Genomic DNA, 22927 nt, shown 5'->3' on the forward strand with positions numbered 1-22927 from the left:
CTCTACTTTTTGTCAACGAGAGATTCGATTCTTTATTAAATGTAGAACGCCTGTCTGATATGAACATGGCAGATAGACCACTTTTATCCAACTTCCTTGCAACTGACTGAGGTTTAGCATCGGAGCGCGAGGTTCAGAGGTCATTGTTCGACTCATGATAGGAGATTAAGATTTTATTTCTGTTTTATTAGATTCAAAATGAAACGAATTATTTTATTTCGTTAATTAGCCTGGCTTTCCCCCCTGTTTCAGGGAATGACGCTCTCGCAATTTCAAGAAACAACAGTCTCAAAATTGGATGCCATTATTTGACTAAATTAGTCTATTGTCTCTCGATAGTTATTGTAATGAGACTTTTTGAGATGTTCTTTTCATTAAAAAAATTAATTACGATATGTTAGCGTATTGAGTGATATGTCGCACCAATTGGATCGGCGCATTAGGGTAAGTATCTCGCACCTATCAGATCACAGCACTGGGGTATGCCCGAACCAATCAGAGCGTCAGAGTATCGTCTCTCATGCCAATCATGTCATGAAACTAGGGAACAGTAAAATGCTGCAATGGAATCAATCCAACATTGACACACCGCAAGAATGGCATTAACAAAGAATTGTGAGCTCATCAACCCAGTTCATGTCCTTCGTGAGGACTTCGTCGTCATGGTCTGTCAGGGATAGAAAGGTGGTTAAGGTATTTTTCAACCACTTGGAGGTGTAAAAGTGTTTTGTGTACTGCTCCTTTACTTACAACACACCCACCGTCAGCTCAAGGCCTAACACGAAATTATTATTAGAGCGTTTGTTTAGGAAGGGCTTGTTTTGCGTAAAGCATTTGCATGAGGCATATGTCGTCGATAATTTATATTTTGCCTTGTGATTGCTCTTTCGGCAAAGGTTGAAAATATTACCAAGTCATATTTACTTTCTGCGCCTATATCAGTTTCTTTGCTCCTGGAATTTTCTACTTGTATTACATCTTGTTTTCATGTTACATTACATGTTTGTTTTCTGACATAATTACGTGTTTCTTTGTCACTATGGAGAAGAGTTTCTTAGATGAAATGCCATTTTCCAGTAAACAAACTATATTTTATGACATAATCCTTTCCCGCTGAAAAAATTTGACATAAAACTAGATGCTACCGTTTGTCAAATTGCCACGTAATTCTCTTGTGCCCTAACGTTTCCATCACGTGTCCTTCATTGTAATCAACCTGCATGTTATCAAGTATTCCGAACGAAACGGAACAAAGCTGAGACAGGCAACAACCAAATAAGGAGCCCACGTTGTTAGGTCCATGTAAAAGCCTTTGAAATATGAACGGAGAGCGCACAGTATCTTTATTCAGAGACTATTGTAGATAAAAAGAAAGAGTCTCGGTTTGCTTTCCAAAGGAAAATTTTGTAGAATAATGTTTTTTGGCAAAGAGCTGTAACCGGATTATTTTGAATTTGTTTCTGATAGAGGGAACGGCATTCAGCATTGTCTTAGCCTGGCAGCAATGCATATAATTTTTTCTTACAATTATTCAGACACCAGTAGTAATAGACCATAAAATACCTGTGCCTGAGTTTATTGAACGATATTTTTCATTGGAATCTTTTGAAAGTAAATGCTCTTTTCCTTTCATAAAAATGCAATCGTCAATTACTTAGGCTCCCGTCTCAACCCACCCATCCATAAAAAAAATTACTCTTGCTTGCATTGCATGCCAATTTTTTCATCATTGATTGTAAAATTAATTCAGAACAGAAGAGTTTTAGAAAATTTAATAAACTACTGTACTGTACTGTACTGTACTGTACTACTTCTAAATATGATTTTTGATTCTGGGCCTTTCACTGTACATTACATAACACGACTAAATTGCTAAGTAGCGCAGAAGAGAGAATCTAAAATTCCCAAATCGCTAAAACTATGTAGTTGTGATATATTCGCTTCCCTTTCGTGTTCGTTTCATGACCTTTTTATGATCTCTGAAGATCGAGTGATCACCAGTTTGTTTCAGTTCCAACTCTAGGTTGTCTTCATTCTCAATAACGAACTTAATTTCGATCGGCTACTATAAACCCCACCTAGTCGCCGATTTCTTTTTTACCGCAGTCTCTTGAGAGTCGATTTATCTGTGAATATGACAATTCCGGCAAGAGAAGGATAGATTTCGTCCGTAACATAACCGCAACATGAATTTGCTTGAGCAACCATTTGGAATAATTGTTTACCCATGTCAAGCTACGTGACCACAGAGCTAAAAGGTATATTCGGGTTTTATAAGAAATTTGTAAAAGCTTTTTTTCTTACCGCGCCAAGCGCCAGAGTATTTGATATGATTCAAAGATATCAGAGCGCCACGGTTCCTCGCGCCGAATGAGGCCTTTCCCATTTTTCGATGAGTTACGTTGTAAACTAACAACTCTTGGAGCGAATATTTAGGCCAGTTGTATCGAAAAATTGAATTTATCAATAGTAATGACATTGATAAATTCAATTTGATATAATAATTATTATTGTTAGAAATGGCAATGACGATGGTTGTGATGAAAAAAAAACTAACACTATTTACGAAGTGTGAATACAAACATATTTATATATATATATATATATATATATATATATATAACGTCGGGAAGATTATTAAAGAATTACTTCATGTTTTAACAACTAAAATGGTCTCTTCAAAGGTCAACCGCTAACTCCTGTTTTCTGCAATAGCTCTCCAATTTAACAACCGACAGAACGCTTCGATGCTTTCATATGTGGTACGGTTCACTTTGCACCCAATCAGTGCAATCGCCTGTCGTTTGTTCTTGTTTAGAACATGACCAGCTCCTGAGTTCTGCCACCGCTCTCGCTGGTAATAATTCCAATCGCTCTCCTATTTCGCCTCAGAATGACATTCCTCATTGCATCCCTAAGACTTTGGTTTCTTAATGTGTAAATCAGGGGATTCAAAGCAGAGTTTGAAAACACCATTGCTATGGACCAAGGCTGCAAAAAAGAGTAAACTCTTGGGAAAGGAACCTGTGTCGGCTTGATCAAAATTGCCGGTACCAGACACAGCAGGAGAACCATAGTAATAACAAACATGTCAATGGCAGTCTTCTTCTCCCTTCGTAAGACAGTTGTCAGCCTCACTGACGCAACCGATCGTCTGAGCTCCTTATTGTGGCGGCGGATTGCTAGGTACATTCTTATGTGGTTTACAGTCGGGATGACTATGAATATGGCTATCAATGTCATGGAAAATACTAATTCCAGTATCGAGGATAGGAGTAATTGAGCTAAGATTGTTAGCAAAAACCAACTTACTCCAATAAAAGACATCGTCTTTACTGTCCCTAAGAGAATTAAGAACATCTATGTATCAGATAACTCGTGTGAGGTCTCTATCACATGGGCATGAAGTGTCACTTGATAATTGTACGAGTTAAGAAAAGAAAATTGCTTGCTTCACACTTACGGAAGAAAACTTGTCAAGTACACTTTTCAAGGAAACTTACTGCTGAAGAATTTCCCTTTAAGCTCATCCTTTTCATTTACATCTGTAAATTTCTTCTTCCTGGAGTTTTGCATCAATAATCTGACGAGTTCGCTTCTTATTCAAATACTAGCGAGTCAGTTTTTAGGGAAATTGTTTTATTTGAGTCTCCTAAAAGTTTTTCAGTGGAAGTTAAATCATTAGCAAAGTTTTCTACTGTAAGTCAGCTTGGATATTTTACAACCTACATTCTGAGACCTTCTGAACGTGCTGATGCTTAAGTTATAAATACGGAAAAAAATGAATGAAATACCTTCGACAGTTACACGCAGACGGTAGGAAATTGGTCTTGACAATGCATTGAGGCGATCAAAGCTGACGAAAGTTAAAATAGCAAACGACCATCCAGATGTTAACATGATAGACGCATAGAAGGCGGTAAAAAGGTCTTCTTGATAACTGCATGTCGAGGGAACACGGTGAATTATCAACCTCAAAGCGGCGAACATTGGCATAGATGTTAGACCAGTAAGCCAATCTGCAGCAGCCAAGCTACACAGCAGAATATTGCATGGCTTCTGTAATGACGGAGTTTTCACAGTTGTCACAATAATGAGCAAGTTGCTACAGATTGCGAAACAACACAAGAGAGCTGTAAATACGGCGACGAAGATATTGTTTACGTACGAAGCTGTGCTGTTCTCTGGGAGTCCGAACCACTCAGGCACACCGCATAAGCTAACTTCGCTTTCTTTGTCACCCATGTGTCTGTTAAAAAACAAAAAGACCAAATTGTCATGAGATGAAGATATATGTCAATCGCCTTTCAAGGAGTACGAAGCAAGGGAAAATCTGAGTCTCCATGAGGAATAAAGCTTAGTAAGTAAGTTAACGTAAAGGAAATTATTTCAAACACACTTTCCCCGTCAACAAAACTGGTTCCCGCGGAGGGCGTGAGGTTAGAGACAGTAAATTTAAAATTTAATAATTGCGCGAGTCTAAGATAGTGAGAGAGTGTGAGCGTTAAATTTAGTATTGAATAATGGTAACTAATGAATTCCAGAATCAAATGTCTAAGGGAGTGAGTTCCATAGTTTAGCACAACTGTAAAAAGCCTCTTTTTTTAGGTGTTGGATCTTGGGTAAGGGAAAATGCAGTAAGTCCGAGGAGCCCCTGAAATTTCATTCTTTCTCAAGAATAGGTCAGCGAGACAACTTGGAGACAAGCCGTTGAGCACTTTGAACATTTCCCTAGCTCTAGACTTTGCTTCGAGAACTTTACATTCCGATCTATTTCCACCCGTGACAATTTTGACATTGCTGATAAAGCAGTATGCAAGAAACATGTCTGAACCAAATAGTGGCTCAGTTCATTATTGACTTTTCCGTGGCTCAGTAGTAGAGCATTCAAGCGCGAAATCTTAAGGTCTAGCGTTCGAATCCTCATGAAACTCAGAATCTTTCTTCCTTTACCTCGTATCATGCATCTTCGTTAGGTGGATGACTGATGATCTTTAAATTATAAAATTTGCTACCGAAATAATGGCAATTATTTGGTCGCCACATGACTCAACATTCTTCTGAAGGTACACTGTAACTAAGTCATGGTGTGGAAAAGTAAACTCTTTCACACCCAAGTAGCGTTCACCATTTTGTTTTCCAAGATTCGCTTCGGGCATCGAAAATGCAAGAGCTGAAACATTTTTAGCAACCCTCTTTTTTGATTAACGGACACATGAAAAAAAATTTCACTATGTCAGTAAAACATCTCTATAAACCCACAGCATTTGAGAGTTGAAATAATGTAGGCGATTCGATACTCCCTGCGTTTTTTTCAGCATTGTTATTTCGATAAAAAAAGGACTAAATACGTATTTTATCTATGATTGACAAAGGTAGCGATAAAAACCTATAAAAGCAATGTCAAAAACATTAAATAACTTGGAGCTTTGGAAAATAATACTTACCGAGATTGAAAAAAATATTCTTGTTTTCGCTGTCAGATGCGAGTCACGGTGAATTGTTTTAAATACTGCAAACAAGCAAATCAAGCAGGGCGCGATGCTAAGTTTACATTGGAGCTCAAGTGAAACCTGTCAGCTTTTATTATAGATAACTTCAATGACCTTGTCAAAATATCATCGACAGATCTTTTGAAATTTTCAATATCCGGCTGCAAGATAATTTCCCTATTGATATAAATAATATATCATGGGCGGTGAACGAACATGATTTTAGTGAAAGTGTAAAACAGTTTTAAGTCAAGACTGACCAAGCCTTATTAATCCTTCACTGGAAAAATCCTTTAAGGTGTTATCCTTGCTGACCTCAATTTTGATATTTGCTTGCTATACTTACCTTTTACTGTTAAAGGCAGGTATTCATTTGCCAACATCCCACGCATTAATCAGCCATTCAGTCGTAATCTTGTGACTCTTAGATGACACAATTCAATAAAGTCTAGTCACCTTGATTGGCTAAGTCATCTTGGTACAAGAGGCAATAAACAGGCCATGCCATTGGCTGAACCGGCCTGGCCTAGTTCTTTTAAAATATTAGATGGTGAGGTTCATTACAATATTCTTTGGCAGGTGTCTTTTACATTGTATAATAACTAATAAAGCCGAAAAGAAGGTTATCGAAAGGCCGAGGAAAAGCTTAGCCGTATAATTTACTACCAGTTTACAAACGTTTTTTGACAAATCACGACGACAAATGAGGTAGTTTGAATAAAAAGAAATGAATTTTCATCAAAAATAAGTTTAATTAAAAAATTTATAAAGTTAGAATTTAGGAAATTCATTACAACATTTTAAATCTTGAGTTTCTTCTTAGCATTGGTAATTCCTTTTTGCCCCGCTTCAACGTGTTTTAGTCCAAACGCATATCAACAGATTTGTTTATTTGTGAAGAAATATATATCGTTTGAACTACAAAAATGAAACTGCAAGGTAGCTTGCGTTTTCTGAAAAAATAGCTTTTACGGTTTGCTACATAAGCATCTATTTATAAGTATTTCCAAATTTTTAGAAGCTGAGATCAAATTTGCGCTCTTACAAATAATTTAAATAACACCTCTCTTCCTCCTGAGGGTTATTTCGCTCTACAGTTGTTATCTTTGCGGATCCATTCTTCAATCCTATTCAGTGTTGTACAGCAAGGATAATAGATTTAAGCTAAAGAGTAAGATTCTAATGAGGGTCATCGAAGATCCAGCTGTGATAAGAATTCGTGTTATGTGAAATGGAAACCTTTCATCAGATACCTTCCAAATTAACCCCATATTTGTTACTGATCTCTGACGAGGTCCCAAAAGGATTAGCATTCTTATTTTTCTGAGGATAATGCTGTTTCCGCGCTATAAACCTGATCGTGACATGACATGAAGGAAGAGTTAAAATAACATCTGTCTAAAACTTCGAAATTACCAGAGTTTCTTACGTTTTCAAGCGATGCCAAATTCATCATTGAATCCCACCCTATTTTTTCTTTTTTGCAGTCAAATAAAAGTGAAAAAGGGCATACAGTTCACTTACTAAGAAAGAATACCAAAATATGTCCTCTGCTACTGCCCGATTATAAAGATCAAGAAATAATTGTTATTTTTTTGCTACGTTTTTCGACAGACTAACCTCGATGCTTTCAGCCTGGCACTAGCCGCACAATCAGTAAGATAGCTTCTTTCCCTTTAGCGGATATATTCAATTAAAACTAGAAGGCGAACGCTTTGATGTTAAGAAATAAAATTGATCTCTTCTTCATGATGTTGAATCAAACAAAATTATGCGATTCTAAGAATTTATCTTGATCATTTAAATACGTGCCGCATCAGAAATGACAGCAAATGACAGCCTTGCTTCAATGAGGTGCGAGTGAGGTGGCTCCATGGTTCTACTTTGATTTTCAGTCCACAAATCGTATTTCTATAGCAAGGTAAAACATGTACCTCTTCTGATTCAAGTAATTCTTCAACCTGTTAGTTATGGAAGCTGGAAGTTATCAGCTAATATCTAATTCGAATCTTAGACGTAACGATACGTTTGCCGTGGTGGGTTTTCTTGGTATGTAATTTATATTTTTTGATAAATATTTTTCGAAAAGTCTCTTTGCTTTAGCTCTAACGAGTTTTCTAAAAACCTCTTGTGAACTATCTTGCTTCTTCAGTTGATACAAGTTATTTAGACTTAAAACTAAAGTAGAGCGACAAGGCTTTTGTCCGAAGCAAAACTGGAAAAGCAGATTGATAAAGGAACGGATGCACGGATCTCATGAACGTATACGAAATTGTGATTTCAAATTACTGATATTTAAAAGTAAAGATGCAGTAAGTGATATGCTTGCTGAAGACTACTTACGATGCATGCAGCTTGTTTAAATTGGCGACACATTTAAAGATTGCCCAGAGGGTACAAAAGGAGTAACAGATGGCGGTGTTCCTAGATGAAGGTTATTTCAACGTTTTCATAAATAATGTATATCAAAAATTCCAAAATAATTATGCAGACCGCGTCATCAGAAGACAGCTGAAGTAGAAGTAACGTCACTTGCACATTAAGCAATTTTTTTTCCGTTTCTTTGAAATGGTTTTCATGTCTTTTAAAATCCTTTTTTTTTTTTTTTTGGCAATTTTAATATAAACGCGACTTGATTTAAATTTTAAATTACATTTAAATATGCATCATGATGTAGATCATAACTGGTAAATATCATGGAAAATCCCCTCATTTTGCATTTTTATATGTACATGATAATACTGGGCACCTTTTTTAAAATCCCAAGATTCTTTGAAACAATTAAGTTATATGTTTTAACCAAACTTAATCAAGAAAACAAGCCACTGTTAGTTTAAAATTAAGTTAGAGCAGATTTTAACTGAGTGACAAAGGCCAAATCTAAAGTCATCATAAGGGCGGGAAAATACAATGCATCTGATTTGTTGAGAGGGTGGCGCGGGTTTTCTAGACCAATCACAGAGCGAAATCAAGTTAAATCAAATCAACTGTAAGTTTCTCTTTACTCCCAATTGAAAATTTCCCTAAGACACTCGTTTGGGAATTGCCAGAGAAACCTGGGGCGGAGGGATGGGGTGTATTTAGCCTTCAGTCCTAGCCTGGCTGCCTCAGATTGCCTCGCAGGAGTGGTTGCTAAGCCATTGTACATCACTTGTCGATTTTTTATTCTGTGAGTTTGCCAGTCGTGTTTAAATCAGCTATTGATCTTTAAAGTTTGTTCTACTTTTGGTGTGTTCGTACTTGGCCTGTCGCTCACTAATCTTATGATTCTCAGCTTTAACATCCACTATACTCTGTCCAAACCCTTGGAACACGAATCTTCTACCACCAAAAGAGAACTTAGAAATGTGGTCAAATTTATGCTCAAGAATTAGACCTAATTAACACTAAAAAAAACTCATTATCTTTTGATGATGTTTTGCTTTTCTTTCGAATCAGAGGAATTTTCATTAGAGTGTGGGAAGTAAATCCGAGACTGCTTCAATTTATTTTACTTTGCTGTGTAATTGGTCCAGGAACTTCGCGCCGCCATCTTTCAACCAATCAGATTCAAACCTAAAACCAGTAACGACTTGGTGACTCGCGTCTTCCCGCGCTTGAAGCAGTTTGCATATTTTTACTTTGAATTATAATTAGCTTGGTTTCACATATTTCCTTTTGCTCTGATTGCCTGTCATAGTGATAACTCCGGTTTTTCATAAACTGTATCTTCTTGTTTCTTGTTTCTTCTTTTCACATATTTCCCTTTGCTCTGATTGCCTGTTATAATTACTTTGGTTTTTCATACGCTGTTCTTGAGTCCTGATTGTAACAACTGTGCCATGAAAATAAAAACTTTTTCCTTCTATCATATCATCATCTTCATATCATTTTAACCTCACAGTTTCGGTGGATATCTATCTACGAACATCTATTTCCAATATCCGCTCCTAAAATTAAAAAATGAATCATTTTCCTCACCATTTGTGCACTAAAGATCCTCATTTGAAACCTCTGTCAACGTAGACCTCATGACTTTCAAAACATCGCTAACATTCATTTCTACCAGGTTTGCATGGACAGAATAGTCAGAGGAAACCAAATGGGCCACTACAAACCATTAAGATGTAGCTGAAAAGAAGCATGAACCATATCATGGTTGTTAACAAGAAATTAATTCAGGAAAGCCGAGGGGACGGTATGAAAACCGATGAAGATCATTATGAAAATGTTGTTGGTATTGACAACGATGCTGAGCATGGTGATGCTGACAGAGATGACAGTGATACTCGGATATTAGGAAATTCAATTTTCCTCGGTTGTAAATTATTTCTTTGCCAGTCCTTTTTCCTGGCGTTACAACCGCTCAAAAGCTCCTTTCCTTCGTCTCTTACTATACATCTAGACACGTTGCTACTCTTCTAAAAATTAAATTATGAAGCCGAACAAATTCCCCCCAAGATTTCCATCTGTAATTTTGTTAGGATCATGCTATGATCTTGTATCATTTTATCTTCCATTTCCACCTTCGTTTTCACCTCAGTGTTTCTCCTTTAGTGACTGATATGACCTTTTCTTTTTTTTAAATTGCATCTTTGAAATTACTGCGCCTTTTTCTTTATCATAAGCGTAATGTGTAAGTGATTTCTGCCAATACAAAACGTCGGCCATTACCTGGATCAGTTCCAGAGGAGCTTCGCGTGCATTGGGAGAGTTGGATCGAAAGAGAAAGCGACGAGAATCCTGTTAAACCAGTGGTCGTATGCAGCAAGAAATTTTGCGGCTTCTGGTTATCTTAAGAAGAAATAAGTCGGGTTTACACGCTGAAAAATGAACTTGAGGGTTTTAAACGTCACCTTTGTTCCCGATTCAGCTTCTTCATGGCAATTTAACTGCACTGAACTGTTGTTAGAAATAGTCAGACCTAATTGTTTTAAAACCTTTTAAATTGATGTGCACTAATTAACATGAAGCATTTCTGTCAATTTTTCAAAATCGGAATCGAATTGAGCGCAGGAGCGACCCTTTTCCATTACAGAGCTGCCGTAAAATGTCTGTTAACATGAAACGGATGAATTTTACATTTGGTTTGCGTTGATCATAACCACTTTATTTTTCTATTGCCATTCACCTAATTCAAATTACTGAAAAAAAAGAAGATAGTACTAAATTTTATTTTCAATTTGTATAATTGTTCTGAATCGATTATTGTGAAGGCGATGCATTTGTGTGACGTAATCATTTCAACACTTTTGGAAAGCGGAAATTATATCTTAGTGCCTTTTAAAATAAAAGTCAGTAAAATTCGACATCAATATAATAGTATTTGAAATTGGAGAAAAGTCATTCCGTCGGCGCTTTTTGTATTTGAATTGATCTTATTGCAATAAATTTTCCCAAAACTTTGCGTGAAATAGAATTAAATGTGGTTTATTCCTTGTGAGGAACGTACTGGAATTATCTTTGCACGTATTAAAAGCCTGAGTGTTTCAAGAACCATAAGACGATTTAATGAGTTTTAAAAACTTGTATATTGAGGAAAATCTATTTCGTTTGCAAAGATTCGTAATGATAGTTTACATATTGAGAAATGCGGCTACTTGTATTCATAAATTTTTTGTTAACATTTATTTCTCTGGCATCTGTCGCTTGGAATAAACTTGTGGAGCACATTAATCAGAACCGCGGTCAGTTAAAGTTTCGTTTTATACAAAACTATGAAACTGGACTTAATTTCAGTTTTACTCAGTTTCTGACCTACTCCTGGAATGGCTTCTGGTTATGGTTCAAGTTGTTAAGACCGAGTTACTACAAATCTAAGGCAATGAGGCAAAATGTTGTTGCCTCCCTGTTCTTCATTACAGCTCCTCTCATTTCTCTCCTTTTGTTAATCTAATTCGTTACGATTGGTCGACGTCACAATGTGACTGGTTCTTAAGCAACCACTGTTTGATGACATGACAATATTTTAGGGTATCGATCTCTGTTTAAAAAAAAATGCCCTGACTTTTCTTTTTTTTCCTTTTTTCAAACAAACTCATTCGTTACTGACCATCTATCTATCTAATTTTTTTTTTACGAATAATCGATTATCGATTTCAGTTACTTAAAGCTAAATTTTAGTTTGGAGCAACTGTTAGGGTCACAATTTTAGATCAGGTCCCAGAAAACATTTGACTTAAAGTCCTGAACTTCTGTCTACAAAATGATTACCTCACGAAACAGACCTACTCGATGCAATACACGTTAGCCTGTCTTTCTCACCTTCCACACCAGCTCAAACCCTTGTTCAAAGCGAGGAAATCAACCATCAATCGCAGCACTAATGGTGCTTTCAGCTACCCTCTACTCAAGGAGAGGTGTATATTTAATCGATAATATTCCTAATCATTTTAATGGCAACACTCAGTGGCGTTTCCGTTGCAAGCTATTTGCATCAGGTATTAAACATTAAGTTATATCGGTCTCAAATTACGTATGAAATCAATATCAGTTATTAATTGTGCACATGGCCTCTATATAATTTGTTCCCCACACGTTTATAGAAAAGGGCCATAAAATTTGCATAAACCTCTCTGAATGACTGCTAAAATCGATTCTCGGTCATCACCTGTCTAACGATCACCATTCGCCATTAGGACCATTAGCGATCACCATTCGCCCTTCAAATAGTGACAACATCGCCCGTCACTGTTGTGACAACATCGATCAACATCACCTGCCTTAATCAGAGCTAAAGTTTTCTTCCTATCTGTTTTTCTTGTTTTTTTTCTTTCTTTTCGGCGGAGTGAACAGTGTTGAGTTAGGAAAAAAAGACTGAATTCTTGCATTATTTTCTTTTCGGGTGCCATTAAAGTCCTCCCAATTAAATCATGAGTCATCATCGTACGCTATCGTTAATTACTAGTCAAATATATAGGGCCTTTCTGACGCCTGAAGCTGTTCAAGAACCGTACTTATGATAACGGTTTAGACCGTCTAAAGTCGAGAGGAAACGGTGAAACATGGCGGAGAAACGTTTTTTCAATGGGTTGCCTTTTCCTATAGAAATCATCAGAATGACATAGTCACCTGATCCCGCAAAGCGTTCTTCCTTGCTTTTATTAAAGATTGAATAAAATGTGTTCCTTGGTTTTTACTGCTTTTAGGTAAACCAGTCCATATTTCCTGAAAAGGAAAGACGGAATGCTGATATATGGCTGAAAAGGGCTACATTTATGAGTTGCCCGTTTGCATAGGCAGCGACTTGTCACAGACACTAGTTCTTGATCCAAAGCGAGCTTATTTGCTGGTGTTTAGGAAAGAATCAATTGTGTTTCTTTGATCTTTACTGCTTTTAGGTAAACCGATAGTATTTCCTTTAGAGGTAGTGGTTTTTCTTTGAGAAGTAGAAGCGCGTGAAGTTAGAAAAAATGCAATGTCATTTAAGATTACAGTATCACTTTCACCTCGTTTCTTTAATGGTTGAAGTTCTAATACTTGTCAATTCTGGGTTTTTTTAACTTTGACGCTTTTAATCAAGAGTCAGACCAATACTAAAGCGAAAATTTTCAGATTATTGGTTAAATTGGCACCTTAACTAATAAGATTCACTCTGAACCATTTAGATTTAATACTAGTTCTGGCTAATACATTTTAAATCGTTCGTAACGAAGTGGCAGAGTTGGTACATGTGATGATATAGCCTGTAAGTACTGAGATACTCGAGATCTCAAGTTTTTAGCTTGAAAAGCAGCTTTTATATACCGGTTATTGGAGGCATCAGAGTGCTCTGAGCTCAATTTACAATTTCCATGAATGGTCATGAATTAACTCAGAGTCGACAGTTGATAATTTGTGCGTTAAACTGAGACTTGACAACTTTTTGATGTTTCGGAAGCACTTTCCCCATCAGTGTTTCACAACATTTTCTGGTTAAAAGAAAAATATTAAATGAAAATAAAAATGTCTACAAATGTCTACAAAAGTAGTCTAAGGATCGCACGATCACACCAATATTGTTGAAAACATTCAGAGCTCCCTCAAATTTTACTTAACTTGGAGTGAAAACGTTTACATTTTTAGCTTATTTGTTAGCTTTTGAGGAAGTTAATGTCAAATTTTACCAAGATTTACACGCCATTGATTTTTGTGGACTATAGCTTTTCCATTTTTAAGTTTTATTTATACAAATGTGAAGCAAGTATCATTCATCTGCATTTGCATTTGATAAAAACACGGACGGTCCAAAGTTCTACTCTTTCTTAGTCTCTTTTGACCCCCCCCCTCCTCCCGCTTGTCAGTTCTATGATGTTTTGTTACAACATTTCCGTTAGACGGAAACATCTTTTCCCCTTTTTGTGTATAGACCTCCTTCCCGTCTCTCTATTGTTGTTTTTGTTTTGGTTTTTACTAGATAACTGTGGTGTCACGATTTAGGATAATCTCAGTGTCACATAATCGAAAGTAAAAATTGTTTATGGCACAAGAAAGTGGATCAGTTTAGAATGGTTTAAATGGCTAATGGACGAACGAGAATGAACGTTTTTTCTATCGGCTTTTCCTGCTCCATATTATTAATTATCCACCCCTAGCCACTTACACTGAGGTGAATATCATACTAAAACAGTAAGATAATATTGCTCAAAACTGAGATGATTTTAACTCATTTATTCCTACAACGATTACAATATTTTCGGGAGCAAATCCTTCGCACAAATGCCCCGAGGTGAATAGCAAAGGATATTCAGAGTTTTGTAGCCAATCAGAGTGCACATTCAGCGTTATCCACTGTTTTAGTACCTACTAATAACCATTATTCAAGAGATGATAGACTCATCCTCTGTTAGTTTGCTACCAGAAGCGTGAAAGCGTCTCCCACTAATCTATTTTTGCAAAAACAAATCTCAACGTAATAAAAGAAATTCCTGAGGCCCTGAAAATCATTTTATCTGTGAAAAGAGGAAAATTTCACGACAATTCAATCATAACGATATAAAAACACATGTTAACAAAAGAACGATCAAACGGGAATATTGTCCAGGGAGTTCATAGAAGAGTCGCGCCTGTGAACAGATCGGCGGGTTCTTGGAAGGCGCGGCTACTAAGGCATCATTTTCACGTGTCTGAAGTGTCTGAATTGGGAGTTACTACATCACGACGAGCGGGGATAGAAAAAACGACCCAAATATGAGCGGTCAGCGGTGAAACAGCTTTTATACTTCAAATAGGGACATATAATTTGTTGTTCCAGAGACAATCGTGTTGTAAAGCCGAAATGCTAACAGTTTACTTCACAGTTTAAGCAATTTTTCAAAAGTGTTGATTGAACTCATATCTTTTACTGCTTTAATAAACAATGGAGGCTTCGGAGAGGGAGTCAGTGGCATTTGGAAAGGCACCAAGAATAATTATAGCTGCGTGACGTGCGTGACGTTAAGATAGATTTTCACGAGCGTCAATGGTGCAGAATCGTAACTTGATGGAGCCAACAGTGGACAACATCCCAGGATTCAAACTTTGTGATTTTTTTCTCGGCTTAAACGCTAAGTCAGTTGTTCAATTGAATAGGAAGAAAAACATTTCGAACGGAATACAGCATTATTTGCACGTGTGGATCTTTTGAGAAAAGGTCTCTTAAACGAGTGGTCTTGATTGTAAATATTTAAGGAATGGTAAATACATTAGCCTTAACATGGCTGTTTCTCGAAGCTTAGTGTTTTCCTAATTGCCGTTTTTCCACGTGAATTGGGGGCGATTGAATAGATATAATATGCAGTAAAAGAACTTCAGCTGATCATCTTAGGCTGTGGATACAAAATTCAAGTGAAAAGGAAGCCAACTGTGATTAATGCTTTGAACAAGTCAAGATACGTTTTTTTCGTCACACAACAAGTTACATAACGTGAATATCATTCTTCTTGATGCCTTTCCTGGTGTCACCAATGCCTTTCCCGATGCCTCCGTTGGTTAATAGAGCATTGAAAGTATTGTTCCAGTTAAAGCTTGAGAAAATTGCTTAACTTTTTAAGTAGCGAAGTGTAACTTGGTAACATTTCGGCTTTACAACACGATTGTTTTCTGCAACTACAAAACGTACATTTAATTCTTTTTGGTACCTTTCGGATGCCACCGATGCTTTCATTGTTTATTAAAGCAGTAAAAGATATATGTACAATCAACACTTTTGAATTGCTTAACATTTTATTTAGCGAAGTAAACTGTTTACACTTCGGCTTTACAACACGATTGTTTCCTGATACTACAAATGATCTGTCTATATATGAAGTATGAAAGTTGTTTCACCGCTGACCACTCATATTTGGGTCGTTTTTTCTATCCCCGCTCGTCGCCCGTGATGTAGTAACTCCCGTCTGAATTTGTGCGAGTGTTTTAAGTGAGGTTAAAGAAAGATTGGAGGATATACTGTAATATAAAGTTCCTTATTGAGAACTGCTATGGATAGGCATATAAAACAGAAGAAGAGGAAAGTGCTCAAACGAAAGATGCGTCCCAGTGATTCAGCGATCGAAAAAGGTAAGACTCAATAAGCCGGTAAACCACATGTGTTTGAAATGCAGTTCCTGTCGTGTTTTGTCCGAGTCTATATAATTATAGTTGATATTTTATGGTGATTTACAGTTGCAAGGGCTAAAAAGGTGAAAGGAAAAAAGGAAATTCGAGCATTCAATGTATCTGAGGGAGAATCGAAGACGCAAGGCTGCAGTGTCTCAGAGGAAGAATCGATTCCCCAAGGTAACTCTCAGTAGTTATATTTAGGACGTCGTGTGCCATTCACCTGTGAAACTACATGTTTGGTGCACGTTCTTGTAAAGTAATGCTCATTTGACTGAGTCATCGCTCTATGCATTTAAAAGTAGTTGAGACATGTAGTTACGACAAGAGGTAATTGTTCACCATGTGATGTATCCCCACACTTCCCCCCTTTGCAATGTTGTTAGCTAAGCAGTACCAAGTAAAAACGAAACTTCGATGAACAACTTTGAATCGGGGGCAATTTTAGTTTTTTGCCCTAGATTTCTTCTTGTCCATCTGATGAAGTTAGTAAATGCGCTTTTTATTTATGCAACTGGTTTTTAGCTTTTGTATTCAATTTTGTTGATGCACTTGCTAATAACTTAAGTTTTGTGGTTTGAAATTTAGATACTGATACTGTACTGCCAAATGATGATGGCTTGGAGGCTCCTGTAGCGAAGAAGAAGAAAAATTCATATGAAAGCGTTAGCTTACCAGAAGGTAAATTATTATGTTTACTATACTCAATTGAACACAGCACATGTTACAGTAGAACAGTGGCTCAAGTGTGAACTCTACTTGTACTAAGAGCATCTGAGGTCACGGTCAATCAGTTCCATGTATGATATGCAGAATTACACTTGCATTTTAATTTGTTCTTACTCGTGATTTATTAGAGGACAGATGCATCCATTGGAAGATAATGTCATTATTAACTGTATTTTGCTTTGTTATCATATTATGAAACAAATAGTTTCTATGTTACCAAGGGTCTGTACAGTAATAGATCACAGGAGAAATCAAAATATGGTAAGATCAAAAAAGTGACACACAAGGTGCAGCCACATTTTTACATTTTCTGTGATCTAGTACTGAACAGAACCATAGAACACATATGGATACCTGTACTTTTTTCTTCTTCAGATGTTTCAGTTCCAGATAGTACAGAGTTTCAGTCCCTGAAAGAATTTGTGAGTGAGAAGACACTTAATGCAATTACTGACATGGGCTTCACAAACATGATGGAAATCCAGCACAAAAGTATTGTACCACTGCTTAAGGGAAGGTACAGTATGATTCCAATGTTTGGTGTATAGTTGATACTTTTAGACCAGTGCATGTATTTCAGTGATTATTTCAGATTCAGGAAATGATTGAGGTTCAAGGTGCAAGTTTAGTTTTTGAGATGCTAATATGAAAGAGCGGATGAATTATCACTCATAATAATTGATAAATTCTTGTGAATAGAAGCTACATGTTTTTCATATATTCATAGTGGTAGAAGCTACTCTTATTTACTTATGGTCTACATGCATTCTATGATATGAAGTCTTTGCAGTGAGCACTTATGTTCACATAATTTCTGTGATACATGCACATGTACATGCATATATACATGTTGAAGGTTGGGTAATCTAAAAGTCTTTAGTTGGTCAAATCCATTTTATTTGGGTATGGAAAACCAGTGAAGTGATTTCAATTGAATTTAGAAAAAGGTAAGGCAATAAATACCTCTTATAGAAGGGTGAATTAAATATTCAAACAAACAGAGAAATTCCTGTGTAATGGTTGTGCATTGTTTTTCTGTTAGGGAAATTATGCTAGGAATCAAATCTTTACCAGCTCCAGTTTGAGTTGTTAGCTATTTGTCTATGTACCCTTGTGTTTTAATTTTACTTGGATTTAAGATAATTTCTAGAAGAAAGTCAAAGATATTCTGGAGGGTCATTTGCAGTTCATGAATTCTATCCACTAACATTGTGCTCTGCAAGATTTTAATGCCAAGTTTCTTGTGTTAGGGATTTACTAGGAGCTGCTAGAACTGGCAGCGGAAAAACTCTGGCATTTCTCATCCCAGCAGTGGAACTGTTATACAAGCTGAGCTTTAAGCCAAGAAATGGTAAGCATCTACGTGTTCATGTTTGTTACAATAAGTGCCTTGGTCTTCATTATTTTCATGCAGTCAACTTCTTTGTACTTTTTAAGTTCTGCAATGAATTGTGGGTGGGATGGTGGCTCAGCAGTTAGTTCCATAGACCATGAATAAGAGGTCTGGGACTTGGTGGGGTTGAGTTTTGTTCTTTGGTGAGTAAATTTACTCTCAGAGTGCCTTTTTTCACCAAGGAGTATAACAATGAATGGGTCCCAACAAAGTTTCAAGGAAAATTGAGCAATTTCTGGGGGAATAGTGCTCTAGTCAAAAGAAATGCTTATACTCTTTAAGACTCTTTAAGCTTTGAAAAGTAATGTAAGGTTCAGACATAAGAATCATCAGACCATTATGTCTGAATTTTTTTTTACTTTAATATTTGTCTCTTTTGGCATTTAGGTACTGGAGTGATAATAATCTCACCAACAAGAGAGCTGTCTCTTCAGACCTATGGTGTGGCCCGGGACTTGCTCAAATACCACAATCACACATTTGGGATTGTTATGGGTGGAGCCAATCGCAAGGGTGAAGCAGATCGCCTACAGAAAGGTGTCAATTTACTCATAGCAACCCCTGGAAGGCTTCTGGATCACTTACAAGTGAGTTTTATAATTGATACTCAGCTTTATTTTTGTGATGATTGCCCATTACAAAGATGCATCTCTGCCTCTCAGGTTCATGATTTTCAATGTTCGACCCCTGATCACAGGATTTGGTTTCAAGGAACACAGTACAATTTTGTGATCTTTGGAAAGATCTTTGCCTGATAAGTGCCTATGTCCACCCACAGTTAGGTTGTGCAATATCTGTTCATGGTTGCTGTTAGTCTGTCTATGAAAACACATAAAAACACATAAACATTTCGATGGGAATTAAATCTGGGTCAGTATTATGAGCAGTCATTGCAGTTTTAAGAATTTTATTAAAAATAGTTGGAGATGTGGACAAGCCTACTGCCCTGTGGATTTACCGGTAAACTCTCTTCTACAAGTATAAATATTTACCTATATGAAGCTCTTACTGATTTAATTCCCCTTGGTCTATTTCTCAGAATACGCAAGGTTTTATTTTCAAGAATCTCCAGTGTCTGATCATAGATGAAGCTGACAGAATCCTGGAAATTGGCTTTGAAGAAGAAATGAAACAAATTGTCCGACTTTTACCGGGTAAGATTCCATAGTTTTCAATGGATTAGCATATTTGACATTTAAAAATTAGATTATTTGCTCTTGATTTCTTTTGCCTGACAGCTGATGAAGGCAAAACCTTATCAACTCTTGTGGTAGAACATTTGTAGATTTAAATTGTGGTCTGGTTAAAGATAGTTCCTTGGCACATGGAGTATAATTATACAGTGAACCATGTTCAGTAGATATGACAAGAGGAGGATGGTATACAAATTTATTTGGTAGCGGGTTGATTTCTAGTTCGCAGGCAGACAGTTTTGTTTTCAGCCACTCAGACCAGGAATGTGGAGGATCTTGCCCGTGTTTCTCTCAAGAAGTCTCCCCTCTATGTGGGTGTTGATGATCACAGGGAGACATCAACTGTTGAGGGCCTTGAACAGGTAGAGAGATCATGTATTTGATACTGTTTTGTTATGCCCAAGTTTGTTTCAATTGTGTTCTGAACTCAGATCTTAACCAATGTTCTGTTGTAACAAGCTGTCTTTTTTACAATACAGGGATACATTGTGGTTCCTTCAGAGAAGCGTTTCCTGGTGTTGTTCACTTTCCTCAAGAAGAACAGAAATAAGAAAGTTATGGTGTTTTTTTCATCCTGCAACTCTGTCAAGTACCACTATGAACTGCTGAACTACATTGATCTGCCAGTAGCTCATATTCATGTGAGTACGGTGTAACCCCCGATAAAACGACGCCCCCCCCCCCCCCAGGACTTGAAACGTATTCCTCTTGATAATTATCTGAATGATTGTGATACTAATCAAACACTATTTCTTTTAGGGGGGAGGGGTGTTGCTTTGAAAGAAACTGTGGTGCTGTGTTGATGGGGGCGTTTCAAGATAATTTGGTTTCATCAACCATGTTAATAACGAAAATTGACCATCGTGAAAATTTCTAAAGCTGACGTTCCGTGCATTCGCTCTGACGAATATATCAAATTCTTATACCTTGAAGGGAAAGCAAAAGCAACAAAAACGTACCACAACGTTTTTTGAGTTTTGCAATGCTACATCTGGAACTTTGCTGTGTACTGATGTGGCAGCTCGGGGCCTGGATATACCGGAAGTGGACTGGATTGTTCAGTTTGACCCCCCAGATGACCCTAAGGTAATGTACTATTGTAGTCCCGATAAAGGGTTAAAGCGGTTTTTATTTTTGCAATGTTCTCGTACATTATAGGGATTGATGGAAAGAAGTAGAGTTCCCCTGACTGAAGATTGTTTGCACTATTTCGCACGTAATTGCACTTTACAGTATCTTTCTATGAACTGGTGTGTTTGTGTCTGCTAGGAGTACATTCACAGAGTGGGAAGAACAGCTCGTGGAAATCAGGGGCGTGGTCATGCCTTACTTCTCTTATTACCTGAGGAGCTTGCATTTCTACGATATCTCAAGCAGGCCAAGGTCAGTTAGATTTTAAACGAGAGGCACATGTTCGTTGGTGTTCCGTTTGATATTTGCAAAATAAGGGTTGGTCGGTCATTCAAACGAAGTCTAACTTTGGCTTCGATTAAAGGCAGTAAATCGACATACTGTGAGTTTTTGATGAAATTAAATTTTACTCCAGTGTCTGCTACAGGGTTTCTCGACACTGTTCACAAACTCAACGGTTGCACTGTTGAGAGATGTGCTTGTTCAGGTATAATGTGGAACTAAATATTAGATGGTTTAGAAAACTGTTTTGCTAAACAATGGCTTAACTTTAAAATGAGCTAAATAGAAAAAATAACTAGCTTAGTGAGTATTCAGTTACAAGAGGCACTTTTTCGTTTAAAGTTTAATTACGGTGGAGATACTGCAACTCACGCGTTGTGAAAGGGACACTGACTATTTGGTTATTTTAAACATAAAAGAGTTAGGTTGATTTTTGTTTTTCTGTTCAAGGTTCCTCTCAATGAATATGACTTTTCAGCATCTAAAATATACAACATTCAATCCCAGGTAAAGTATTTTATTTTTATTTATTTACGCACAGTAATCATGGTTCGAATTAGATGCCCATTACCTTTTGAATACCAGTAGCATTGCTGTTTTACACGAGGATCGAGTATGCTTTGTTGTTGTTGAAAATCGTTGCTAGGTTACACGTAAACATAAGCCTTTAAATTAGAAAAAGTGGGAGTAAGGTTTGCTACTCTCATAAGCAAGTTTTCTATTCATACATGTAAGTCGACGTCAAGACCTAACGAAAATTAGCAAAATGCAATTCGAACGTCGTGGTTTATATCATTCGTTAGAGGGTCCTACAAACAAACGATTTTACTCTATCGTGAGACCGACTCTTTTTCATTGCTTTTTTGTTTTTCCAACCATTTATGAAAGTTATTTTTCTCACAGCTGGAAAAACTGATAGAAAAGAACTACTACCTCCATAAATCGGCTCGGGAAGCCTACAGATCGTATTTACAGGCGTACGCCTCGCATCAACACAAGAGTATCTTTAACGTGAACGCTCTCGACCTTCAAAGAGTAGCTCCTGCCTTTGGCTTTGTGGTCCCTCCGCGAGTGAATCTAAGTATCTTTTTATCACCATCAAAACTCTCCTTCCATATAACATATCCCTCAAGGCCTTTATTGTTTAATTCAGGTGAAGTTAGTGTTCTAGGCCAAGAAAAAGTTCCTTACTGAGACTTTGGACTTTTTCTTTGTCCCATACTAGTGATAAGACGAAAATCCATCTTCCTCGATTGCATCACTGAGCTAACAAATATATCATCTCTCTAATTTTATTCACAATCCATGTTAACTTTTACTTCCTCGGCATCTGATTTTAACTTAGTACTTTGCACCCGTAAATGAGGCGCACCCCGAATTTAGGGGAAAGCGAGGCAGCTTAAACACGGTGTTTACGACACTTTGTATATTCAGCCTTAACAAACTCTACCAGATGTCCACAGCAGTAAAGGAGAGAGAATTCAGAGACGTGGTGGCGGCGGAGGGTATGGTACGGGATATAAAAGCTCGAAGTTACAACAGAAAGCCAAGATTTTTAAAAGAAAGACCGGCGATTCGAGACAATTCACCAGATAAAAATGGAAAGTTTACGGCTTTGACTGCTGAATAAAGTATAAATCTGAGCATGTCCCTGCTTCTTATAGGAAACATACATTTGTACGCTGAGTATACTGCTGAGTGTATTCAAGAAGCAAATTATTTATTTGAGAAATCAGAATGGAAGAGAACTGAAAGACTGGTTTAAATTTTGAATCGTTTTGTACGTCATGCAAAACTACATGTACCTCCATCAAAAGAAAAAACAAAACATCTGTTTCGTAAGATAGGAAAACAAAACATAAAACAAAACGAGTTGATCGACGAGGATAGTGAAAAAAAAAATGAATGGAAACGATTTGACAGTGATAGCAAATAAAAACTTTTTTTTAAAGATCAACAAACCATAATGTCAGACTATATTAAGTTATTGATGCAAGATTAAGAACACTGATCGCCTCAATTTGATGACATGCCATTTACATGCCATCCACGCGCTATCTAAATTTTGTAGGTTGCACGAGCTACAGAAACACGTGTGATATGGGGTTCTGCTAGTGCGCTTTACGTGCTATAACTCCGCTAGAGACATTATTATTGTTGTTGTTGTGTTGTTT

At 37.0% G+C, this 22927-nt stretch overlaps 2 protein-coding genes across 7 annotated transcripts; one reads left to right on the plus strand and one right to left on the minus strand.

The window, feature by feature from the left end:
- Positions 1-1560: 1560 nt before the first annotated feature.
- LOC113678866 (trace amine-associated receptor 7e) lies at positions 1561-12471 on the minus strand. Of its 6 annotated transcripts, none has more exons than XM_089214918.1 (4): positions 10146-10282; positions 7836-9421; positions 3795-4249; positions 1561-3341 (listed from the first exon to the last, which is right to left on the minus strand). In XM_089214918.1, the coding sequence occupies exons 3-4, from the start codon at positions 4243-4245 to the stop codon at positions 2815-2817; spliced, it is 978 nt and encodes a 325-aa protein (XP_089071044.1). In that variant the 5' UTR covers positions 4246-4249; positions 7836-9421; positions 10146-10282; the 3' UTR covers positions 1561-2814. The 6 variants fall into 6 exon arrangements, with proteins under 6 accessions (XP_089071044.1, XP_089071043.1, XP_027051585.2 ...); XM_089214917.1 differs by lacking the exon at positions 7836-9421 and adding an exon at positions 9453-9602 and having other exon boundaries at positions 10146-10276; XM_027195784.2 differs by lacking the exons at positions 7836-9421; positions 10146-10282 and adding an exon at positions 11736-12471.
- A 3322-nt stretch (positions 12472-15793) lies between these two features.
- LOC113678912 (uncharacterized) lies at positions 15794-22714 on the plus strand. Its single transcript, XM_027195828.2, has 14 exons — positions 15794-15986; positions 16092-16205; positions 16614-16706; positions 17130-17271; positions 18005-18105; positions 18535-18734; positions 19187-19301; positions 19563-19702; positions 19820-19981; positions 20274-20426; positions 20610-20723; positions 21204-21260; positions 21657-21834; positions 22207-22714. The coding sequence occupies exons 1-14, from the start codon at positions 15908-15910 to the stop codon at positions 22347-22349; spliced, it is 1791 nt and encodes a 596-aa protein (XP_027051629.2). The 5' UTR covers positions 15794-15907; the 3' UTR covers positions 22350-22714.
- Positions 22715-22927: the final 213 nt, after the last annotated feature.

The sequence above is a fragment of the Pocillopora damicornis genome, chromosome 8 (assembly GCF_964200805.1).
Source record: "Pocillopora damicornis chromosome 8, jaPocDami1.2, whole genome shotgun sequence".
Taxonomy (NCBI): domain Eukaryota; kingdom Metazoa; phylum Cnidaria; class Anthozoa; order Scleractinia; family Pocilloporidae; genus Pocillopora; species Pocillopora damicornis.